Below are 20651 nucleotides of genomic sequence, written 5' to 3' on the forward strand. Positions count from 1 at the left end.
ACGTGCTTGGCACGTGGAGAAATCAACAGTAAGCTCCACCAAGATCACGAGAACTTCAACTTTTTTAAATCAGAAAATTAAAATGGGCCTACTTCTTTATCCACCCCTTCTTCCACGAAGTGGAAAGAAAAGTTTAATTCTTTGGGCTCCGGAAAATAAAAGCGTAAAAATGAAGGAACTACGAGAGCTGGGTTCTGTGTTGCGAAATGTGTTGTCATGTTTCTTTTCCTCATCCATAACAGAAAACCTGAGTATGTTACCAAAGATCCAAGGGATGCAAGCTTGAGAGAGTTAAGCCCAATTTCAAGATCAGGCCCCTTAGGGTCATTGGATGGGAGGAGGAGAACCAGGATCAGGACACGGCAGGAAGTCAGGCTGTCTTTCTGTGGAAGACTGAAATTACAAGTTATTACAGGAAAACCTAAATTACAAAAACGAGTATACTGCATTATATTTTAACACAGTGTGGGAGGTTAGCTGCTTCACAACAACGTGTAATAGACCTTTCAAAAATCAGGTAGCACCTGCGCATAAACTACATAATCCTCCTGTATATTTAATCTCTAGATTCATTTTAATACCTTATACAATATGCTGTGTAAGTAGTTGGTATGTTGTATGGTGTAGTGGCTAATGAAAGATCTGTACATGTTTGTTACAGGCGCAGTTTCCTCCGAACATTTCACTTAGTTTTCGGTTGAATCCTTGTAGTTGGAATCCGTGAGCCTGCAGGGCCCAGCCCATGCAAACACCGTTACATAGATAAAAATGTGTACCAGAGAATGGAGATTTATAGCACAGTTGCCACAGATACACTACATTATGCTTTTTATTGTTATTTTAAAGTGCACTCCTCCTACTTACAAGAAAGAACTAACTCTAAAATTAGCAGGAGCCGAGCCCAGGGGAGGACGGCACTGATGTCACAGGCGGTGACACGAGGCTGGTCTGCGTCTCCTCACACTTCTGGCCAGGCCAGGGGTGGAGGTGCTCGCCAGGGATGCTGGTGACCCCAGCCCCGTGAGGCTCCGTGTGCTCCTCTTAGTTCTTACTAAAACGATTAAGTATAAATAGATCTTCAAATATCTGTAAAAGCTTACAGAATAAAGAAATCTGTTTCTAAAGCTTGGGGTGTTTCTGAGTGAGGTGTACTCACAAAGACAGAAAGTTAAAAAAAAAATAGAAGTGTGTAAGGCAAAAACATTACCATAAACTAAAGTGAATGTGTTACTGACGGAAGAAGACATCTTCTCTCTAGTGTAATATTGCCTGAGAACTCGCGTTCATAAAGCGTGGACCACGCAGGGCGCCCGGGGCTCTGCAGTCCCTGCCCAGGCACAACCCTGCCTCAGCGTCAGCCCAGCCGTCCTGCAAGCTCCATGCGAAGAGCCGGGCAGCTCCTGGTGGTGGGACCACTGAACCAAATCCTGGCCCCTGTGTCTTATGTCTTGTACTCCTCATTCCTTATGAAGGCCAAGAACAGGTGAGACCAGTCGAAGGTAATAAAAATGAGAAGTGATTCGCCTTTTGAAAGACGTTGGGACACAGCATGTGGGATATTTCCAGACCGAAATTTGCCTATGACTGAGCAGAAGATTCGCGAACTCCTTAAGATACGTGCACTGCAACTTGGTAAAATGATACAGCTCAGGTGCAAAGTGAAAACACCAGGTAGGCACGTATTAGCATCCTCCTCCTCCTCAGAATCTACTAACAAGAAGCAACAGAAGCCAGTTGTATCATGTACAAGGTGACACGCGTTCGTTATGATACACACACCGTGTTTCACAGTTAAAGGCACAACAGCAACGTTCTTATTCTTAGGCTGGGTAACCAGTACATAGGTTTATTTTATTATCATTCTTTGAAGCATACGTCACTTTTATATATCTTTTTATGTTTGAGTATATAATACTTTAAAACTATCAGCATATCTTTTTGAGACTTCCTAAACCATACAGCAAAGACAAGATTTCCTTTTCTTCTAGTAGAAGAAAGAAAGAAAGGAAGAGAAACATGAAGCTCCTTTCACTGGGGATTAAACTCCCCAGTTCTGGAGAGAGACTAAGTGAATTTAAACCCTAGTTTACCACTCACCGGAGGGAAGCTTCAGACCCAGACTGTGCCTCCGCTAGTTTGTAAAAAGGGACGGTGACTCTAAAACATCAGCTCTTTACCAAAGCCTGTTTCCAGAATTCAGTAAGGCAATACAAGTAACGAGCTTGGAACAAAACCTAACCTTTGTGTGGCAAATACCTCATAGTAGCCTATTTTGTGTCATGTGAAGAGGAAGAGAGATTTATGTTCCAAAAGTTAGAAAAAAAAATGGAGTCACAACTAGTTGAAAGTTATCAGTATGCGGTTTAGTTAAGCAAAGATACAGACTACCCTAATTTCTGACATAAACACCTAAGATTCATGAATTCTTGTATCTTATTTCCCAAATCCTTACTTTACTTCCACTGCTCTCTAGAAATGGATACAACTAATTGTAGAGGACGTATTTTCCTTGCCACTACAAAACAAAACTGTAAAGGGGGGAATTAAGTAAGAGCCAGAGCAGAAGCTGAGAAGTGAAATGGATAACTTCAACTCCATAACCCTTAGGAAATCCCTCTAACGGACCCCAGAGCCGTCGGGGGAGAAAGGGAACCCACGGAGCCAACTGCACCCCTAAAGGCCACCTCTGACCCTCACCTGGCTCCTCACATTTTCAGCCTCTCTTTACAAATTCCCAGTGTGACGTTATGTGCAGTGGAGGCATGAGAGAGTGTTCCCTTTGAGAATGACTTTCATTAGCACATCTTCGGCCCGCGACCAGCCGCCCCTTGCAATATGGAGAAAAACAAGCCCTTTCATGTCCCCATTGACTCCTGTTTAGAAGCAAATGTCACTTGTGATTGAGTAAGCTGGCCTCTTGGACTTGGCTGTGAATTCCCCCTTCTCACACGCACCTGCCCAACGCTGCAGCATGAGGAAGCACCTCCCAGGGAACCTGGGCGAGATCTCCAGCGAACCTCACGCTCTTTGTTACCTTTAGACCACCATGTCCTTCCTGACACTCCGTGCCACCGCGAACTCTTCCTCTATCCCTACAATGTGCAGTCCTGGCCAGGACCAGAACCCAGAGTCTGATTCACAAATGTCATCCCTCTCCCCTCAGCCAGGCCTTTCCGAGTCGGGGAAGCTGCTGTGGGTCTGGGACACAGCTGGACCTTGCTCTGCCCTCTGCTTTCTAGTTTCCAATGTCTCCGCGCTCTCTCCAGATCCCCGCTTGAGCGTCTCCACTCTCGATCGCCTGGGAGAGGTCATGGCTGCCGACTCTGCTCTCCCACTGTCAGACCAAGCTTATTGCAGCCCACTCTTCACGGGGTGGCGGTGAATCTATGGCACAAGTGCCACAGGGGGCTGTTTGTAACACTGAGCACTCTGAAGGGTTCGCCATCCCTGTCAGACCCTTCCAGACCAAACTCCTTCGTTACGCTCCAGGCCGAAACATCCCCCTGTCCTTTGTCCCCCTCTCTCCCGGTCTAGGCCTCTCTTCTGCAGTCCACACACATGGGCTGGCCAGATGTGAGCCTCCCCAGCACACCACTTCTCCCTCAGCTTGACGTCCCCACAGTGAATCAGGCCTCCATCTGCTCGGTGCCCCCGCAGCTATGGGGAACAGGTGTGCTACTCCCTGTACGTCGCCCCTGCCCGAGGGGTTTGGGAAGGGAAAACACTTCCCCCACATCCACGGTCAGCAGTATGGGAAACACCATACTCTCCTCATGGCTTCCTCCTGGGCTGCATGACTTGCCTGATCTTCAGTTCTTCCAGCTTATTCCCAAACGTTCCTCAGTGACCTTTCCCCGTTGTCATAATTTACTGCTCTAGATTCATACTGCAGCCAAGACCATTTCTCAGAATTTCCCACTTTCTCTTCGACAATTAGTTAACATTTCCCCTCTGATGTCTCACGGACACCTCAAGCTGCACACATGAGGGCCGAACTCCTGGCCTTGCCTCGTGTCCTCACTGCTGCACTGTTCAAAGGCCTGCAGTATGAAGAGGGATAAATGACATACTGTTTCCTGATGCTGCGAGTTTAGAATGAGCTCGTATTTACCATACCTCCACTGGCAGGTAGTGTCCAGACGGAACACTGCTAATGCTCCCGTGTGCTGGGACACACGTCTGTGGGAAGGAGGCCTGGGAGGCTGGGACCTCTGACAGTAGCATCCTGTTATTTTAGGAGAACATCAGTGAATTTTAAGTCCTGGTAAGGGACTACAAGCAAGCCCCAAATGCTGCCTCAAAATGACAAAAACACACACACAAAAACAGCGATGCTGAAAAATGTGTTTCTGCTGGTGAAGGCAAGATCAAACGAACACAAGCAGTAGCAAGAGCATTAATGAAAAATGGGCGGGTGGGGGATTGAAAGACCCAAGTTTACGAGTGAGATCTGCCACTAGCTGGGCAGAGTCGTAGGAAAGCAGGCCACTCTGCCACTCTGGATCTCCAGCTTTCTAACTTTCAAACAGTCAGGTTCTGATGCCTACATGTGCGCAAAAAGGGAGCCTAAAGTATTTGTGACGATGAACACTGCAACCTTCAAAAATAGGCATAAGCACCCTCCGTATCATCAGGCTTTCTTACACACAATAGAACAGACTACAAGGAGCGCTGGCTGTGCAGGAAGAAGAGGGCAGCACCCCAGGAAGCACCGCAGGACCTGCAGAGCAGAATGGAAAGAGATGAGGCCAGCCACGAGCAGAGAAGTGAACAATTGGATATCTATTAAGCATCGCAAATTCGCTGGAGCTAAAGGGTAACAGTTCACAAAATGTGGTTCACTGACCACCGCGGTACCCAAGACCCTTTCAGGCAGTCCGCAGAGTAAAAAGCATTCACAATAGTAACTATAATTTACTTTTCATATGTTAAATGTGCACTGATGGTGCAAAAGCAATGGTGGGTAAAACTGCCGGTGCATTAGCACAAATCCATAAAATAATATCATAGATCCTAAGTGTCAGAGTATCCCTTACCAGCATACACTGGCAGGAAAGACTAAATGAAATGTGTAAAAGGCAAAGAGGTAAGAAAACGATAATTTTATTGAATTTTGCGAAGAGGTAGGAAATGCAACTAGAAAGAGATGCTTTGGGTGTTATATAATGAAATGTGTCAACATTTGGAAGATTTGCAAAACCCAGCAAACCAGTAATTTCCAAATGTGCAATGCATGATGTTATAAGATCACTTCTGAACAAAAGAGGCTCTTCGATGTGTGAAACAGAACAGTGCATTCTAATGAAACCGAGCACAAAATGTTCACTGATCTGACTTCAGATTTCACACTGCGGCTATCCTGTGAGGAACTATTACTTATCAACTTTCGCACGACACTAAAGGAGACCATTCACAATTATGAAAAGTCTGTTAAAATACTCTTCCTTTTCCAATTGTGTCTGCATGAGATCATATTTTCTTCTCATACTTCGATCAAAACAGTACATCATAATGACACAAACACAGAAGCAGTTAGGAGGGTCCCACTCTCTCCCGTGTTCCTGGCCACCGAACTGATGCATAGTGATGTGAAACAACCCTCATCTCATCAATTTGATGTTTGAAAATACAATCCTTTTAATAAAGTAAGCAATTTATGTTAATATTAAATAGCCACAGCTTCTGGCTTGGCTTTGAAATCATTTGGGATCGGATCCAGGGTCTGCCTCATGCTGGACAAGTCATCTCTCACTGAGCTACACCCTCAGCTATTAACTATTTTAATAAATTAAAGCACTTAAAATTTGTTTCAGTTCACAATAAGGTACAGCTCTTTGCAGCCTCCAAAATGGTTCAGATTATACGTGGGTCTTGAGTTCAACAATTTGATCTTTAACGAAGTGGGGAGGACAGGCTAGAGCTCCGGTTTCCAGGTAAGCAATGACAGTGACAGATGTGAGGTGAGATGTCTAACACCTGACAAAGCCACAGCAGAGAAGGGAGAAACAGCCAGATGTAGAACTGGCTGTGAGCAAGGATCACCAAGATGAGGAAGGGGAGACGAGGAAGACAAAAGAAGCAAAGATTCTTCACCTATTTCCTATGCTAGGCTGGATTCAGAGGGAGATAAAGACGGTACAGCCAGTGTAGTGTGCTTTATACATTGACTTTAGAGTTCAATAGGAAGCTACAATAATTGCCCAGAAATCATAAGATATATGCATAACATAGACACCAACAGAAAGTACCAAGAGGAAATCTGATGAGTCAAAGCCTAAAAGAACAGGATAACTACCTAGTTCAGTGTTTCAGGAAAGAAGGAAGGAATCACCAGCGAAGGTGGCTCATTAGGTATAATCAGGGAGGTTGAAAAAGAGACCCAGAAGTCAGTAAAGTTCTGGAATCCAAAGGTGGGACAGATGAAACAGAATTGTTTCAGGATATAGAAGACAGTGACCAGCCTTTATCACATAAAAATAAGAACTTAAAGAACAGTCACTAGATTTATTTAAAGAGAATAAAATAAATATCTTTACCAAAGAGTGGAGCAATGACAGCAGTCAAAAGGTATTAATAAGGGAATAATAAAGTGATTATTCTGTTTGCAACAATAATAATGCATAGCTTTTGTAATTTAAGGAAATCCAAGTAAAGTAATGAAATAGTGAAGCACAGTTCGGGAAGCATAAGGTGTAGTGTAAGAAATAGAAGGAAGATGCACAATTAGTAAAAGGGAAATACAAAATCTAAACACGTTTCTCAAGTGAGATACTCCCGGTGTGTTTGTAAGCACTTAAAAGACCTAAAGCAAAGAAGAAAATTTAAAGCATGAGCGAGCAGCAGGAAGCTGATAAGAAAAATGTTTCAGAAGACGGGGGAGGTGAAAGAGTCCAGGGTTCAGAGTAAGGCGGTCTCTGTTCTTCCGAGACCAGAGCAGAGGAGAGAAGCACGAACACCGGACAGGTAGCTAGAATGCAAAAAGGAAGGCACTGGAAAGCTCCTGCTCAATGAACTTTATTTATTTTCATTAAAGAAAAGGTTAACATTTTATGCTAAGGCTAAAATGGGTAGAATAAAATACTGAAACCATATGGAAAGAGAGTTGTCAAGCTGCCAATGGGCACGGAAGAAGATTGTGGAGCCACAACAGAGACCCAGCCAAGACAAGATCGACACATAAAACAAATAAACAAAAACTCTGACTGAGAACACCTCCATCTGCAGAACTGAACCATGGATATTATATATATATTCAAGCAAACGAGAACAGAAATTTCAGACGCTACTGAAGAGTGCTACCTAAGACCTTCACATGATCTTCTCACCCTTGCCCAGGTGCCACTGAGACGAATGTTAGCGCAAAAAATTCCACACATTGGTTTGTTACTCACTGAGTTACTCTCAGGAACTAGAACAGTCAGCTGCCCTGAATAATTACGAATCCAATGTTGTTTCCTTTCATGAGGATTAATAAAGGTCGTGGTCAAGTTATCAACATATTCTATTAGTGATTTAGTAAGTGATTTGTTTTTATTCCAATTGGAGCTCTAGGAATATTGCACATCCACATCATTTCCCAGAGGAGCTGTTGGAATGAACATACATGTAAGTAATTTTCTGCATGCATTCTAAGTGTATTTCCATAAATGGTAAGAGAATCCATTTAATGTAAAGGGTCCTCAGATCCCTGCAGTCCATCAGAGACAGCCAATGGGAACATCACCACAAAGAAGACATGTGAGGCTTTTGTAAATAGAGTCACTCTCTGCCACATTGCAGAAATTACCTCTAGAAATAGGTGCTTTTTTGGGTTACTGGGGATTGAACAGGGGTCCTTGCACTTGCGAGGCAGTTGGTGGAACCACTAAGCTAAATCCCTGGCCCTAGAAGTGGGTACATTTTTGTTTGTCAAATTCAGTAATTTTTGAAAGTGCTGTAGGCTGAGAATGTAGATAAAGTCTTGTCCAGATATTGAGAAGGAGAATTGTAAAGAACATATTTAAAGGCATTACTTCCTAGGCACTGATATATCAGTGATCAATTTGTGATTTTTCTGTGTGATCATTTACCCACATGATTCCATCTGACTTGGCAAACATAAAAGGAGCAATTATAGAAAGAATTCTGAGGAAGACAGGGTATAAAAATATATGTATACAGGTCCCTAATCTCAAGTATTTATAAATTAGTTAATACTGTGTACGGTGTGACTAGGAAATGAAAGACACCATCATGTAGAGAATTAAATCTAATCAAGTTTCAACTGCACAGTGTAGACTTGAATCCTGGGAGATCAAGGCATTCAACATTAACTGTAGGCACATGAGACCTTGGGGAAGAAAGAGGATTTTAATATCCCTAATGCTCTACTAAGGCATGAGTTTGACTGTGCTCCTACCCATGCTATCTATGTCCACGCACTCTGGTGACAAAGACCTTCCCACAGAAATCCATTTTCTCTTTGGACAGTTCTACAATATCCTTTAGTCTGAATTCATTTGCCTTTTGCTAGTCCTGGTTTTATAACTTGGGGCTATACAAAAGAAGTCTTCCCACTCTCTGTAACACCTTAAACCACAGCTGATTTCTCTTTTTTCTTCAAAGAAAACAACCTGCAGTACAATTAATCAAACAACAGCTGACGACATTCATGGTAAATCCAACACCAATGGTGATTCTCCAAACAAACTTCTGCATAATTGCCACTGTCATAAACCATGACAACCAGAATTTAGCAGCAACACTCCAGGTGAAATACCCACCATGTAATGAACAACTTTCCCCCCTTTAAATGTTGTATTTCTACTCGTGTCCAAGACATCAAAAGCCAAACTGCCATGGCATGCCACTGATCATATCACTCAAATCACCAATTTTTGAAACTTCTAATTATTTAAAATGTCTGCTTAGCCAAGTAACAGCTGAGCTAATCCATGGAGAACTAATAAAATTGGACAAAATGAGGAAGGAGTTGTCATTTCCAGCATAAATTAACAGCAGGAGAAGGTCAGGTCCAGGGTGGATCGGCCTTTCTAAAATGAGAGAGTAGTTTCAGATCAAGATTGGAAAATAAAGTAGGGAGGCCCTAGGAATTCAGGGAAACACACACACCCCAGATCATCCGGAAGTATAGAGATATTGTGGTTTGGGGCATGAAAGACTAACAAGGAGAGAATGAAAGCAGAATGTTAAAATGGATAATAAACAGCAAGGAAAATAGCAGGGTGGATGACTAGAAAAATATGTAACAGATGCATTGATAAAGGTGGTGAGAGGAGATACAGGGAAGAAACACCTAAGCGTGAAGACACTGGAGATCATTTTAAGAGAAAAAAGGCAGGTTTCACCCTAGATTTTATGCCTGAGTTACTGGAATTATAAGGATGCCAATTTCAAAAATTGGGAAGTTATTTGGAAAGGGAAGATCATTAATTTGATTGACTGCAAAATAATAGCATGCCATTACAGAGGAATTCTTTAATGGGTAGTAAGAAAATACATACGCAAATGTTTGCAAAATATTTGATCTAGACTTACATTAATAACAGTATCGGCAATCCCCAAGGGTATGCATTTTATAGATTAACAGTATCTTTTTCCAGTCAGCCTTTCATCTTCTGGCCAATTCATTTGCCTTGGACATTTCCACAGGTAATAGGAAACGGGAACTAAAGAAGATGGCTAACGTTTCAATAGCATGTTATGGCTTGGACCATTCACAGCTTCATCTTTCTTACCATACACAGGACCGAGTTACACAAATGCCCTCATTGAACGGTTCAATGTCTCTGAGAAGGAGATAAAGAAAACTGCATAAAAGATATCAAACATATTTACATCTAACTTTTTTTTTTTTTAGTTTCTGACTACACAGAAACAAGTCACGTTTTTCCCAATATCACACAGAACCAGAATAGAAATAAAAAGTTATTCATGCAATGATTTTAAAGTTGTAGTGCTAACAGTATGGACAAAAACTATTTTAGAAGATAGGATAGCCATACACTAAGTAACAGCAAAATTCATCCCTTAAGAGCTTGTTCTTAACCTCTTCAGCCTAAAATACAGTATGAGCCCAAAGTGGGAGAAATGAGGAGGGATTTCAAATGCAATTTGGAAGCACATTAGATCCACTTAGTGTAAGCTACTGGATGTCTGAAATTCAGTCCTCCACAAAAGGCAGGTTCCCCCAGCTTGGAGATGACCAGTGGCAGCCTGTGCTGGCACTGCCCTGCCTGGGAAGTTCCACAGTACATGTGTGAGTACATCTGTTATGAGCAGAAACACAAACAGAAAACTTTTGTTTTGGTTTTCTTGATACTGTGGCTTGCTGAGATAGTCCTGCTTTGTTATTATCATCACTCAAAAACTCTGCAAATATATTGTAGTATGTTCTAGTTTCACATACAGCATACATACAAGCATAGCATATGAACAAGTATAAGATTATACTCCTTTTCTTACTAATTATGGTAGGCATTGATTAGATCACTTGAATGTATCATCCTGAAATTATTTTCGCTTCAGACGTATAGTAGTCTGTTATTTTTTCTAGTGGATGAGGTCAGAAATGAAAAGATTTTTCTAGATTTGAAAGCAATAGTTTTGAAAATCTGGTTATTCATGAAAATTCAAGGAAGAATTCTTTCACTGAAAGTTTTTAAAGACCAAGATATGGTTTGCTCTACATATAGAAACTTCCAGGTCAATGCATGAAAATAAAGGTAAATAAATGGATTGAGGTAAAATCTGTGGAATGATTCCATGTCGTTTTGCTACAGAATAATAATAACACTGCAATCAAACAATGTGTTAGAATTACACAATCTTCAAAGTCTCAAGGGGGAAATGACCTTCAATATCACCATCTCATCTATCCCCTCTCCGATGCTCAAATCTTCTCTAAAATATCACTGCTAAGTAATTATCTCACCCGCCCAAGTGCCTTCAGCAATAAGAAACATCACTACCTCTCTTTCTGATCAATTATGTCTTGGCAGTTCCCTGTTAGAAAGTTCTTCTGAATCTGAAGCCAAAATCATTACTTCCTGTAGTTTCTATTAATCAGTCCTGGTCTTAACCATTGGTGCCAAGTCAAAAATCCACTTTTTCTTTTCCAAAAATTTAAAAACAAGTTTCAATCTTCATGTCCTTCCGCTTCTGCTAATATGATTTTCATTATTTCTACTGTTGTTATTTCTGCCTTAAAAATCCTGACTCATACAGTGTAGAAATATCTCTATTCTTTTCTGATATTAGGAAAAGCAATATACTTGACATGGAATCATTAAAATAAAACAATCATTTCTTTCTTGAATTGTTTTCATAGTCCCACATGTATTCATTTTTATGTTACAATGTCTAGAATTTTTCCAAATCAACTCTTCCATGCTCTGTTTCTATCCATCCTATACTGTACTTGTACAAGTAAGGTCTGGATCAAAGTATAAGTTATACTTCACTCTTTATCACCCTACCCTGAGTGAGCACATTGACATTCTGACTTTTGTCTCACATATTCGCTATGCATCCCAGTATTACACATCCTCAGTTCAGCTGTGTCTTCTCTGTACAGGGTTATTTTACTATTTAATAATATAGAATATGGCAAGGCCAAACTACCACCAGGAACCGTAGTCCAGGGTAGAGGTATTCCATGACTGCCTGTTTGCCAACTCCTCTACTTTCCCTTGCATTGAGCCTGTATTTTTAAATATCATCCACAGGGATCACATAAGATATTCTTGAGTCACTTACTCAAATCCAGATGTAAGACTTAGTAAGTGGCGATCAAGGCCTTTAGGTTTTTATTCACTCTTTCGGCCAATTCTCATTGGATGTCTATGTGGCGTCAGGCACTGATGTTGTCCTCTGGAGACTGGGTCAAAGGAGACGCTGTCCTCAAGGAGTTTACCATCTGGGGTAAAGAACACTTTGCAGTTGATGATTGCCTTCAGTACTGCAAACATGAGAGGCAGTTAGAGAACTGGAAGGGACAGAGTGGGATCACCTAATCGATGCATAATTAAGAAAGGGGTCTGGCAGGGAGCCTCAATCATAGTTCACTTGCGTCGCATGCACAAGGCCCTGAGTTCCAACCACGGAACTTCTAAAATGTTAGGCAAGGTTTCCCGAAGGAGGGACGAGGACTTAGGCTGGAATTGAGTTTGAGTCTGAAGATAAGGAGACAGGTTAAAGGCTGGAATCATCAGTGAATAAACAGCAGCTGTAGGCACGACTGGAGCAGGACCACTGAGACAGGTGCTAAGCAGACAGACCGTGGGCACCTATATTTCAGGTGAGGGAAGAACACCTGCAGGGATGTGCTGGAGATGTGGCCAGCTGTGCATCACAGAGCACGGGGCGTGGATGGGCAGACACGGGGAGGTGCCGCGGTTGCTCTTCAAGACACGCGTGTGTGGGTCCAGGGACCTGAGCCATAGACGGAAGGTGAGGGTCTCGCAGGGCTCTGTGCTGGAATCATCTGACTGGATCTGAGAAGTGGAAAGGAAACTGCTGGGTCAGTGGGGAAGAAGACCCGATGGAGAAAGAGAAGAAGCAAGGACACTGTCAAACAGACGAGAAGAGCAGTGAAAGCAAGATCCTCAAGGGATTAAGTCAGAGATTCCAGAGGCGGTTAAGACCACACTGGCCAGGCTTGGCAACCACAGAATTTGAGAAGCTCAGGTAGAAAGACAAGGTCTAGGCCAGTGACCATGAGCCTGTTAGAGACCGTGGGCCTGAGCTACAATGGAGCCCACTTATTTATCACAGAGCACCAACACTGCAACTGACCCTAAATGTTGAAGTTGTAGTCTAGAAAGCAGCTGTGATCTGATGCTCAGTGGCTGGGTCACTTGGCTCTGGTGCTGACAGGCATTCCGTGTGCTGGCGGTGGCATGCGTGCCGTAGGCTCACCCTCTGGCTAGGCCCATCCCCAGGCTTCTCCTTTGCCTGGAGAAGGAGCTGGGACACCATTGGCACACTGTGTTAGGTAGGAGCTGGGGGTCTTCCGGATCCAGGCTTTATCATGTGTTAGTGAGCTCCAGCTCATGGTAGAACAGCAGGATGCATGGATGTGGTGCTCTTCAGAGAGGTCTGAGCTAGACAGAGACCTAGGAGTGGCAGTGACTGGTGACAACTCCTCCAGCTATAGATTTGGACACAGAGTCAGAACAGAAAGCCAAAGGGAAGACCGACATACTCAGGTTAAAGACAGATGAAAGCGATACATGCTGTACAAAGTAACTGTGTGCAGGGACTTACCTAAAAATACTTTTACTAATTTAGCATACATTTATTTGTTAATCCATACTAATTTTCTACAAATTTTGAAAGCAAATGCATCAGGTAATTTGTTAGCTTTAGAATGCTACTTCACTCACATCAAAAAATAAGTGGTGAATACTGTCCTCACTTTATGATTTTCTAGCCTCTCAAAAACAATGCAGGTTTAAAGAAATGAAATGAGGCTAGGAATATCTCTGATCTGATCTGAACTCAACATCAAAATTATACCCTAGAAAACCAGAAGGCAGACTTTTACAGATGGGAAAGGGGGCAGGGGAGAGAGGGCGGAAAGAGAGAGGGGTTAAAGTAATCAAGATATGTTATAAGCATGTAACAATACACCAAGTCAAACCGTACTGTTCTGTGTTACTAATATGCACAAATACTGCCCAATTTAAAACATGATACCACTAGGTAAAAAGGAACCAAGTCATTTATTTCTATTTCTTATGCATTTTATAACACATGTGCTATATTTATAGTCTTTGGGTGAAACTGCTGTTATAACTGTAGAACAGGAAGACTTCAGTCTTCTTTTCCATAAATTAACTAGTGCATTTGTATAGTCCCGCTGCTTCACCAAAGCAACTCAAAGTGCAGTGTAAGTGTATTCAACTACTGTGGGCAAGAATCTAACTATAGTGAGATAGTGAGAAGTATTATTCTACTCTGCGCCTAACTTCTGGGCTTTGTAATATCAAATACTCCTCTTAGTCACGATATTTTATACCTAATCAATTTACAGAAGTTGGACAAACCGATCATTTTATAACCCTAAGCAGTTTACATATTCATCCACAGCCCTCTGTAGCTGAGATTCTTAATTTGGGTGTCTGCAGAACCAGTTACAACCAAAGATAACCCTTGCGTTCAGAAGTTCGTAAATCAGTGGTAAGTCAGGCTTCTTAATAAGATGCTCAAAAATACACAGCTCTTAATGCTCCAATATTCATCTGCTTTTTAAAAGTCCAGATTTGTGGTGGTGTCACCATCCCAACTATTGATAAAGCTTTATCTAGTCTCATAATTGTAAAACATAAAATCAAATTAAAATCTGGTAGAAATCTCAAAGACAAAAATTTCAAAGAATTGTATAGCACGTCTAAAGCACTATGATACGAGCTTATCAGGAACTTGTGGTTCCTTGTACTCGAAGATTGGAGATTCCCATATGGACCAAAGAGATCCTTTATGGCTTCACTCTTTATCTTCAGAATTGGACTTTAAAAATCTATCCTAATAACTATCAACAGCATGAATACATATAGTCTGGTTTTATACATAAGGTCATTTAATAGTGGATTTATGAAAAGAGAAAGAATGTGCTCCATCTGCAACACTCTTGCAGACTGCACGGTAGCTACATTCTTGCTGGGGATGTAGCTCAGGGGCACCACCTGCCTGGCAAGCAAAAGGTCCAGAGTTTGATCCCTGGAACCAACAAAAAAAAAGTTTCCAAAGACTTGCTGTCAAGCTCTTCCTGACAGCTGGCTGCAGACTCTGATAAGGGTGTGTTTGTGGGGGGAGCATAAGAGCCCTCTGCTTCTTGCTATAGGGAAGCCTCACTCATGGAGATTGCTGCTCCACACGAGGGTCACCGTGACTGAGATCCCACACAAGAGGCCTCTAAACCCTGAAATTGTGTCCCCTCCCATGAGAGAGGGAGGAGCACAGCTCCTACCATGAAGGTGGGTGGCTTTTGCCCAATGGGGTTCTTATGATGCTGCCCATCCCGTCCCGGGAAAAAGGCCAAGAAGGGGCACACACAGTGTTCAGGGCCACTGTGTCGGACACCCCGAAATCTGTGCTGGCCCTGGAGTGCTGAGTAATGACCTGTTGCAGCAAATTAATTTTTATTACAGATCACTGTATACATTGTTATTATTACATGAAACACACGATGTTTTCTGAGAGTTATGTATACACTGTTCCAACTGTTCTATTAGCTATTATCTACTTTTATTCACCAGTAACATTAGCCCTGCCTATAAAGAAATCCAAGCTGTAAAACTGTATCTTGGGGGGGTATATTTAAATTAATATTTTGTTTTTACAAGGATCTTCACATTTAGAAATATGCTTTTTGAAAAACACCCTAATCTCCCAATAAAAATCCTTTACAAACCCTGAAATAGAGATTTTTATCTACCACATGAAATTGCTTCAATATAAACTAAATAGACTTTGAGGTTATGGTTTAGCTATCCAGTTGTTTAAAAATATTCATTTTGGATTATTTTTTAAAATCGACTTTCTGAGCTAATATTTGCTCCAAACATGCAATTTCAGTGTGCAATGAAAGTAGAAATTACATAAACCCACAGCACAAATAAAATCTTATAAAACTATATCCTAAATTCAAGGATCTGTAACATTCTAAAATCTCTTTATCCTGTCATTTTCTACCCGCGAAACAAATGAGTACATTATCTGATAGGAAGAGGTGTGTGGGTTTGTGTCCTCACAAACCACCTTGGCTTTAAAACCAGACCACGGCAACATTTCTCTATATAAGAAGATAAGACATGGAGAACGTACGATGGGCACAGGTACTGCTTCTTTTTCCCCTTCCCTTTCTTTGAAGACTTTTCTTTAGAACAGGCTTCTTCAACCCACAAAGAAATTAAAATAAAAAAGGCGACTGCCAATAAAGACTTCATCTTCACAAGTTAAACTTCAGGAGCCCGATCTGCAAGGGAGAACAAGAAAATGTTTACGTTTATGAAGCGAATGATGACTCCAGGACTGTCCCATGAATACACCTAATGATTACTGCCCGAAGGACCGGTACATTTGCATCCCATCTTCTCCGCTCAGTCCTGATGGCTACATGTCCCTGCATAGCAGATTCCCTTTACAGAGTAGGAGCAAAGTCTTGCTTCATGTAGTAGTAAAAGTCAGTTTAAATAATGGTACATCAGAAACAAGATTCTGATGCGGTATGGTAGGTTACTGGTATAAAATTTCTGACTCTAGGGTTATAAAAATTATAAATTGACACTGAATTGGACAGGGTGTCGAACCCAGCACAGAAAGATTCCAGGAGGGATGCTCACCGCAGCCTGAGAAAGGTCATCCCCCATGAAATACGGAAATTATTTTTGTTTTCTTTTAAAATGTCTATACTATTTTAATTGTGTACGTACATTTTTTTCAAAGACGATGAAACTGTTTTAGCATTAAACGAATGGCAGAAATAAAGAAAATAATTGTATCAAAGGGTTTCACCCTCTGAATTCACTGAGTTACTTACACAGATTAAATTTGCAAGCTTCTTTTCCATGCCCCGAAAGCACAGATTATTACGCGTTAGTCAACACACAGCAAGCATTAGTGTTTTCACCTTTCCCATGTACCAGATCCTAACCTTTCCTGCTAATATTATTGCTCTAGAAATTCTAGGTTAGGAACAAAACGCTCTGAAAGAATCTTCTTAGCTGCATTTTAATAACATTATTTCTGGGCAGATAAGAATCCTGCTCTTACCAGAAACTGCTGTATCCAAATAAATAATAAGCAATAAGCAGCCCCCCGAGCCCGCCTTGACCCTCTGTCTGCGGACTCGCAGCCCCCTCTCCCTCCTGCCGCCCCCACACAGGCCCAGGCCCTGCCCGCGGCGCCCCCTGGCTGATCCCAGAGCAGCCCGGCCTCCTCTGCCCTCGCCGCCCGTCAGGAGCCAGGACCGTGGTGCGGACCAAGAGGACGACAGGCAACCCCCGCGCTGCAGCGAGGCTGGCGGACGCTCCTGATCCAGTCACCCCGAGCCTGACGTCGCACCCGAGCCCACCGGCCCCCTCCACGCTGCGGGCGCCGCTGCCTCAGCGATCAGCGACAAGGCGCCGGCTTTAGGGTGCAGAGGTCGCCTGGGACGTACCTGAGGCTCGCAGGCAGTGCGCTTTGCCCAGCCAGAGGACAGAACCTGGTGACCGCGAACAGCCCACAGTCCTGTTCAAGGGGCGCTTTCTTCGGATACACTGGTCCTGGTTTACAGCCTTGCGCCTCGCAAGGGCTCCTGTGAACTCTTTGTATGTGTGCTTGTTTGGTTTGAATAAGAGAACATCTTTGGCCATTGCACTGTGAGTCTAAAATGCGTCCACTAACGTGTCCTTCGCTCAGTCCCGTGCTAAGATCGGTGACCATCGCCCAGCGGCCTACTTTATATCAAGAGCGGCTCTCTCGAAGGCATCCCATGGGATCGGGATATGACTTAGGGTTGCATAGATTCGTGCAGGAGAACTGTGCCCATCATATACACTTATTAATTGAATTTTAAGAATTAAATTTTGCAGAATATGCCACGTAAGGAGGGATAAGATCATTAATTCCCATGTAACCACACCAGTTCAGAAACTGAAGACAACGCCCTGCCTAACTTCCAAATAACAGAGGGATTAATGGGGTTTGAAAGGATAGGATGTTGAGAGTCCTGTAAGGAAGTGGATGTCTCTTGCTTACAAACGCAATGCAGTTTGGAAGTAGGTCTGTGCTTTCTGCCAGGGTCTCTGGCTTTGGCACCTGTCCTAGTCTGATAGAGAAAGATGCCATTCGTAACAAAAGCATCTCTGACTGTTCGAATGCCCTGGGGGTCGCTTTGCCCAAAGAGTAGGAAATACAGTCCAGGACCTGGAAGGGCCTGTTGTAGGCCTGTGGAGGAGTGGTGTCTACGCTGCAATTTTTTTCCATGAACTAATCTGTTGTTCTGAATTTATGCAGCTATTTTGTATACAGTGTGAAAAAGTGAGCTTGTAAAACGGTGGCGTGAAACACTCTGTTTCCCCCAAGTTTCTCAAGTGCTACCAGCCCACTTTGCTTTATACCCACACCCTCTCTTTGGGATTTCATGTACCAGCCTGGCTTTAGACGCCATGTTGATGGCTTTCAATTCTGCCCCAGCAGGCCTCCTCTAAAGCTCTGCAGTCTATATCTGAAGGGCTTCTAAACAGTTCATCTTCCACATTTAATACACTGCCCCATCCAGCACACCCAGAGCAGAGCCATGCTTCTCCCCAACTTGCTCCATCCTCAGCCTCCTTCTCCGTCAATAGCGTCAGCCTTCACACTGCTCGGGCCCAAACCCTCGAAGGTGTCCATGTTTTCTCTTCCAGTCCTTGGAGAAGTCCAGATTGCTCTGAAATTACAACCAGGATCAGCTACATTCTGGTTCAACCTGCCTGGACGGAGCCACCATCATCTCTGAATCAGGTATCATAGCAGCATGGGAGCTGCCTTCTGCCTACCTACGTCCCTCCACCTCTCTAGGTCTTCTCAACCTCATGACCAGAATGGTCCCCTCCAAATGCATCCTGTCATATTATGATGTCGTTCCTCACCTCAAAACCCAGGAGGGAATTCCCCAGTGAGATGAGAACCCAACCTGCATATAGTGGAGTGGCCTTTAACCCAACTGTGGTTCACCTCCCTCAGTAAGGCTGACCTCTCCCCCTGCCCCTGCCCTCTCTGCTCCAGCTACTCTGATGTACACAACTCCCATGTGGGCTCCAGCTGTTCCCTCTGCCCCAAAAGCTCCTCCCCAGACCCAGAGATCCACTGATCTCCACCCTAACATCTTCAAACTGCTCAGCCCACACGTTGTCATGGAGAGGTACTGAGTGCTATTTAGAAGTGCAGACTCCCCGTCCAAGGATTTCTGACCCCCTTTACCTTACTTTTCTTTTTCCTTTTCATAGTATGCACTCTTTTGTATCATACAGTATATCTATAATATATCGCTGCAATGCTTTCCTGGCTAAAATCTTAGTTCAAAGTCCACTGATGTTTCTCAGGTTTCCCAAAGAGGATGTCGAATGAGTAAAAAACAAATCTTGGCCTAGTTACTAAATACCTTTATATCTCATGTTTCCTTATCAGCAAAATGAGAAGAACACTGCATGATTTGAAGAATTGTTCCAGGAATGGAGCAGGTTAGTAATTTATGCCTGGTGCAGAGAAGAGAGGCTGCAAAGAAACTTCTGCTTCTGTTTCACTTTGCTTAATGGAGTGATAGACTTTTGATTAATGAGATTCTTGTGTCAATATGATATGTACCCCAGAACCTCTGCAGAAGTTTAACCCCAAAGGTTAATGATTTTCAGCAGGTGGACAAGAAATCCCACCATGGCATTCCAACATGCAGTTCTGCGAAGTGAGTGGATTAGATCATTAGTGTCTTATCTCTGGACTGACTCTTAATGGCTTTACAAGGAGAAGGAGAGCAACACACAGACAGAATCCTGGGCTTGGACCTCCTGCTATGGTAAGGGTGTTAGTGAGAACCTGTGTTCTTCCCTTCAAATTTCTACCCCACAAAACTGGAAGCTTAGTAAACCTCTTTTCTGTTTAAATAGCTTGCACAGGTATTTAGTTATAGTAATAAAGAGCTTCCTAGTAAGAGTGCCCTATTACTTATTTATCTCTAGCTTTTGGTTCTTTTCTTTACATTTATATCTAAAGAGTTTTGTAGGCCCATCTGAAAACACTGAATAGGAATCCTACTTTGCAAAATCCCAGACATAGCCTGTTATACATTAATTTTATTTCACTTGGTCATAAATCCTAAAAGCAGATCTAAATATAAATGCTGGAAGAAGTGAGACCTTTCTTATAAATCATTTTTGCATAGGACATAACTACTTCCTACCCTAAACACTGCCCAAATACCCTTAAAGAATAGTCTTATCTTTCTTTTATATGACTCTTATTTATTTCTAATGATAGCCTGAGTTGAAATATTTATGAGATTTTTATCAGAACTTCAGTCCATTTGCCATTATAAGCAAAGATATTTGCAATAAAGACATGCTGTCTTATTTAATTTTCACATTGCTGAGACAAACTACCTGACACCCAAAGTTAAAGGAGGAAAGGCTTATTTGGCTCACAGTTTGTAGAGGTTTCAGTCCATAATCAGCTGACTCCAAGGCAGGGTGGCATTGCAGAGGGACATTGCAGAGGAGAAACAGTTAATCGCAGGCAGAAGGCAGCAAGGCAGCAAGCAGCAAGTGGCAAGCAACAAGTGACCCCAGCAGCCCTCTTCCTTTCCTTATATTTTATTCAGGGTAAATCACAGGTAGTACTCACACCCAGGGTGGGGCACCCCTAATCTTACTCAGAAATATGCCAAACCAATCTATGGACTGATTTAGTAAGCACACACTCTTGATCCCAGTACCACACACTCTAGATTCAGCCACCTCTGAAAAGCCCCACTTATGAAAACATGAGGTTTTAGGGAACATTTAGACACAAGCCACAACACATATCCACCTGTTTCTGGTGTTTTCTCCAATTCATCATATTGGAATTTTTTTTCAAAATAGATAATGGGGCATCACTCCTGCCTAGCATGCCTAATACGGTGATGA

The 20651-nt window shown here is 42.7% G+C and overlaps 1 protein-coding gene across 2 annotated transcripts in view; it reads right to left on the bottom strand.

Moving 5' to 3' along the window:
• Glrb (glycine receptor beta) overlaps positions 1–17069 on the bottom strand; it is a 70520-nt gene extending 53451 nt beyond the window's left edge. The window contains exons 1-2 of one of the 2 annotated variants that reach the window (XM_010627960.2): positions 16929–17069; positions 15829–15980 (exon numbers count right to left, since the gene is read on the bottom strand). In XM_010627960.2, the coding sequence (XP_010626262.1) occupies positions 15829–15950 (122 nt within the window). In that variant the 5' untranslated portion in view covers positions 15951–15980; positions 16929–17069. Of the gene's footprint in view, positions 1–11757; positions 11960–15828; positions 15981–16928 lie in introns of those variants that run through there. The other variant, XM_010627961.2, reaches the window with a different exon arrangement.
• Between the last annotated feature and the right edge of the window lie 3582 nt (positions 17070–20651).

This window comes from Fukomys damarensis, unplaced genomic scaffold (assembly GCF_012274545.1).
Source record: "Fukomys damarensis isolate Sample0158 unplaced genomic scaffold, DMR_v1.0_HiC HiC_scaffold_38, whole genome shotgun sequence".
Classification (NCBI taxonomy): Eukaryota; Metazoa; Chordata; class Mammalia; order Rodentia; family Bathyergidae; genus Fukomys; species Fukomys damarensis.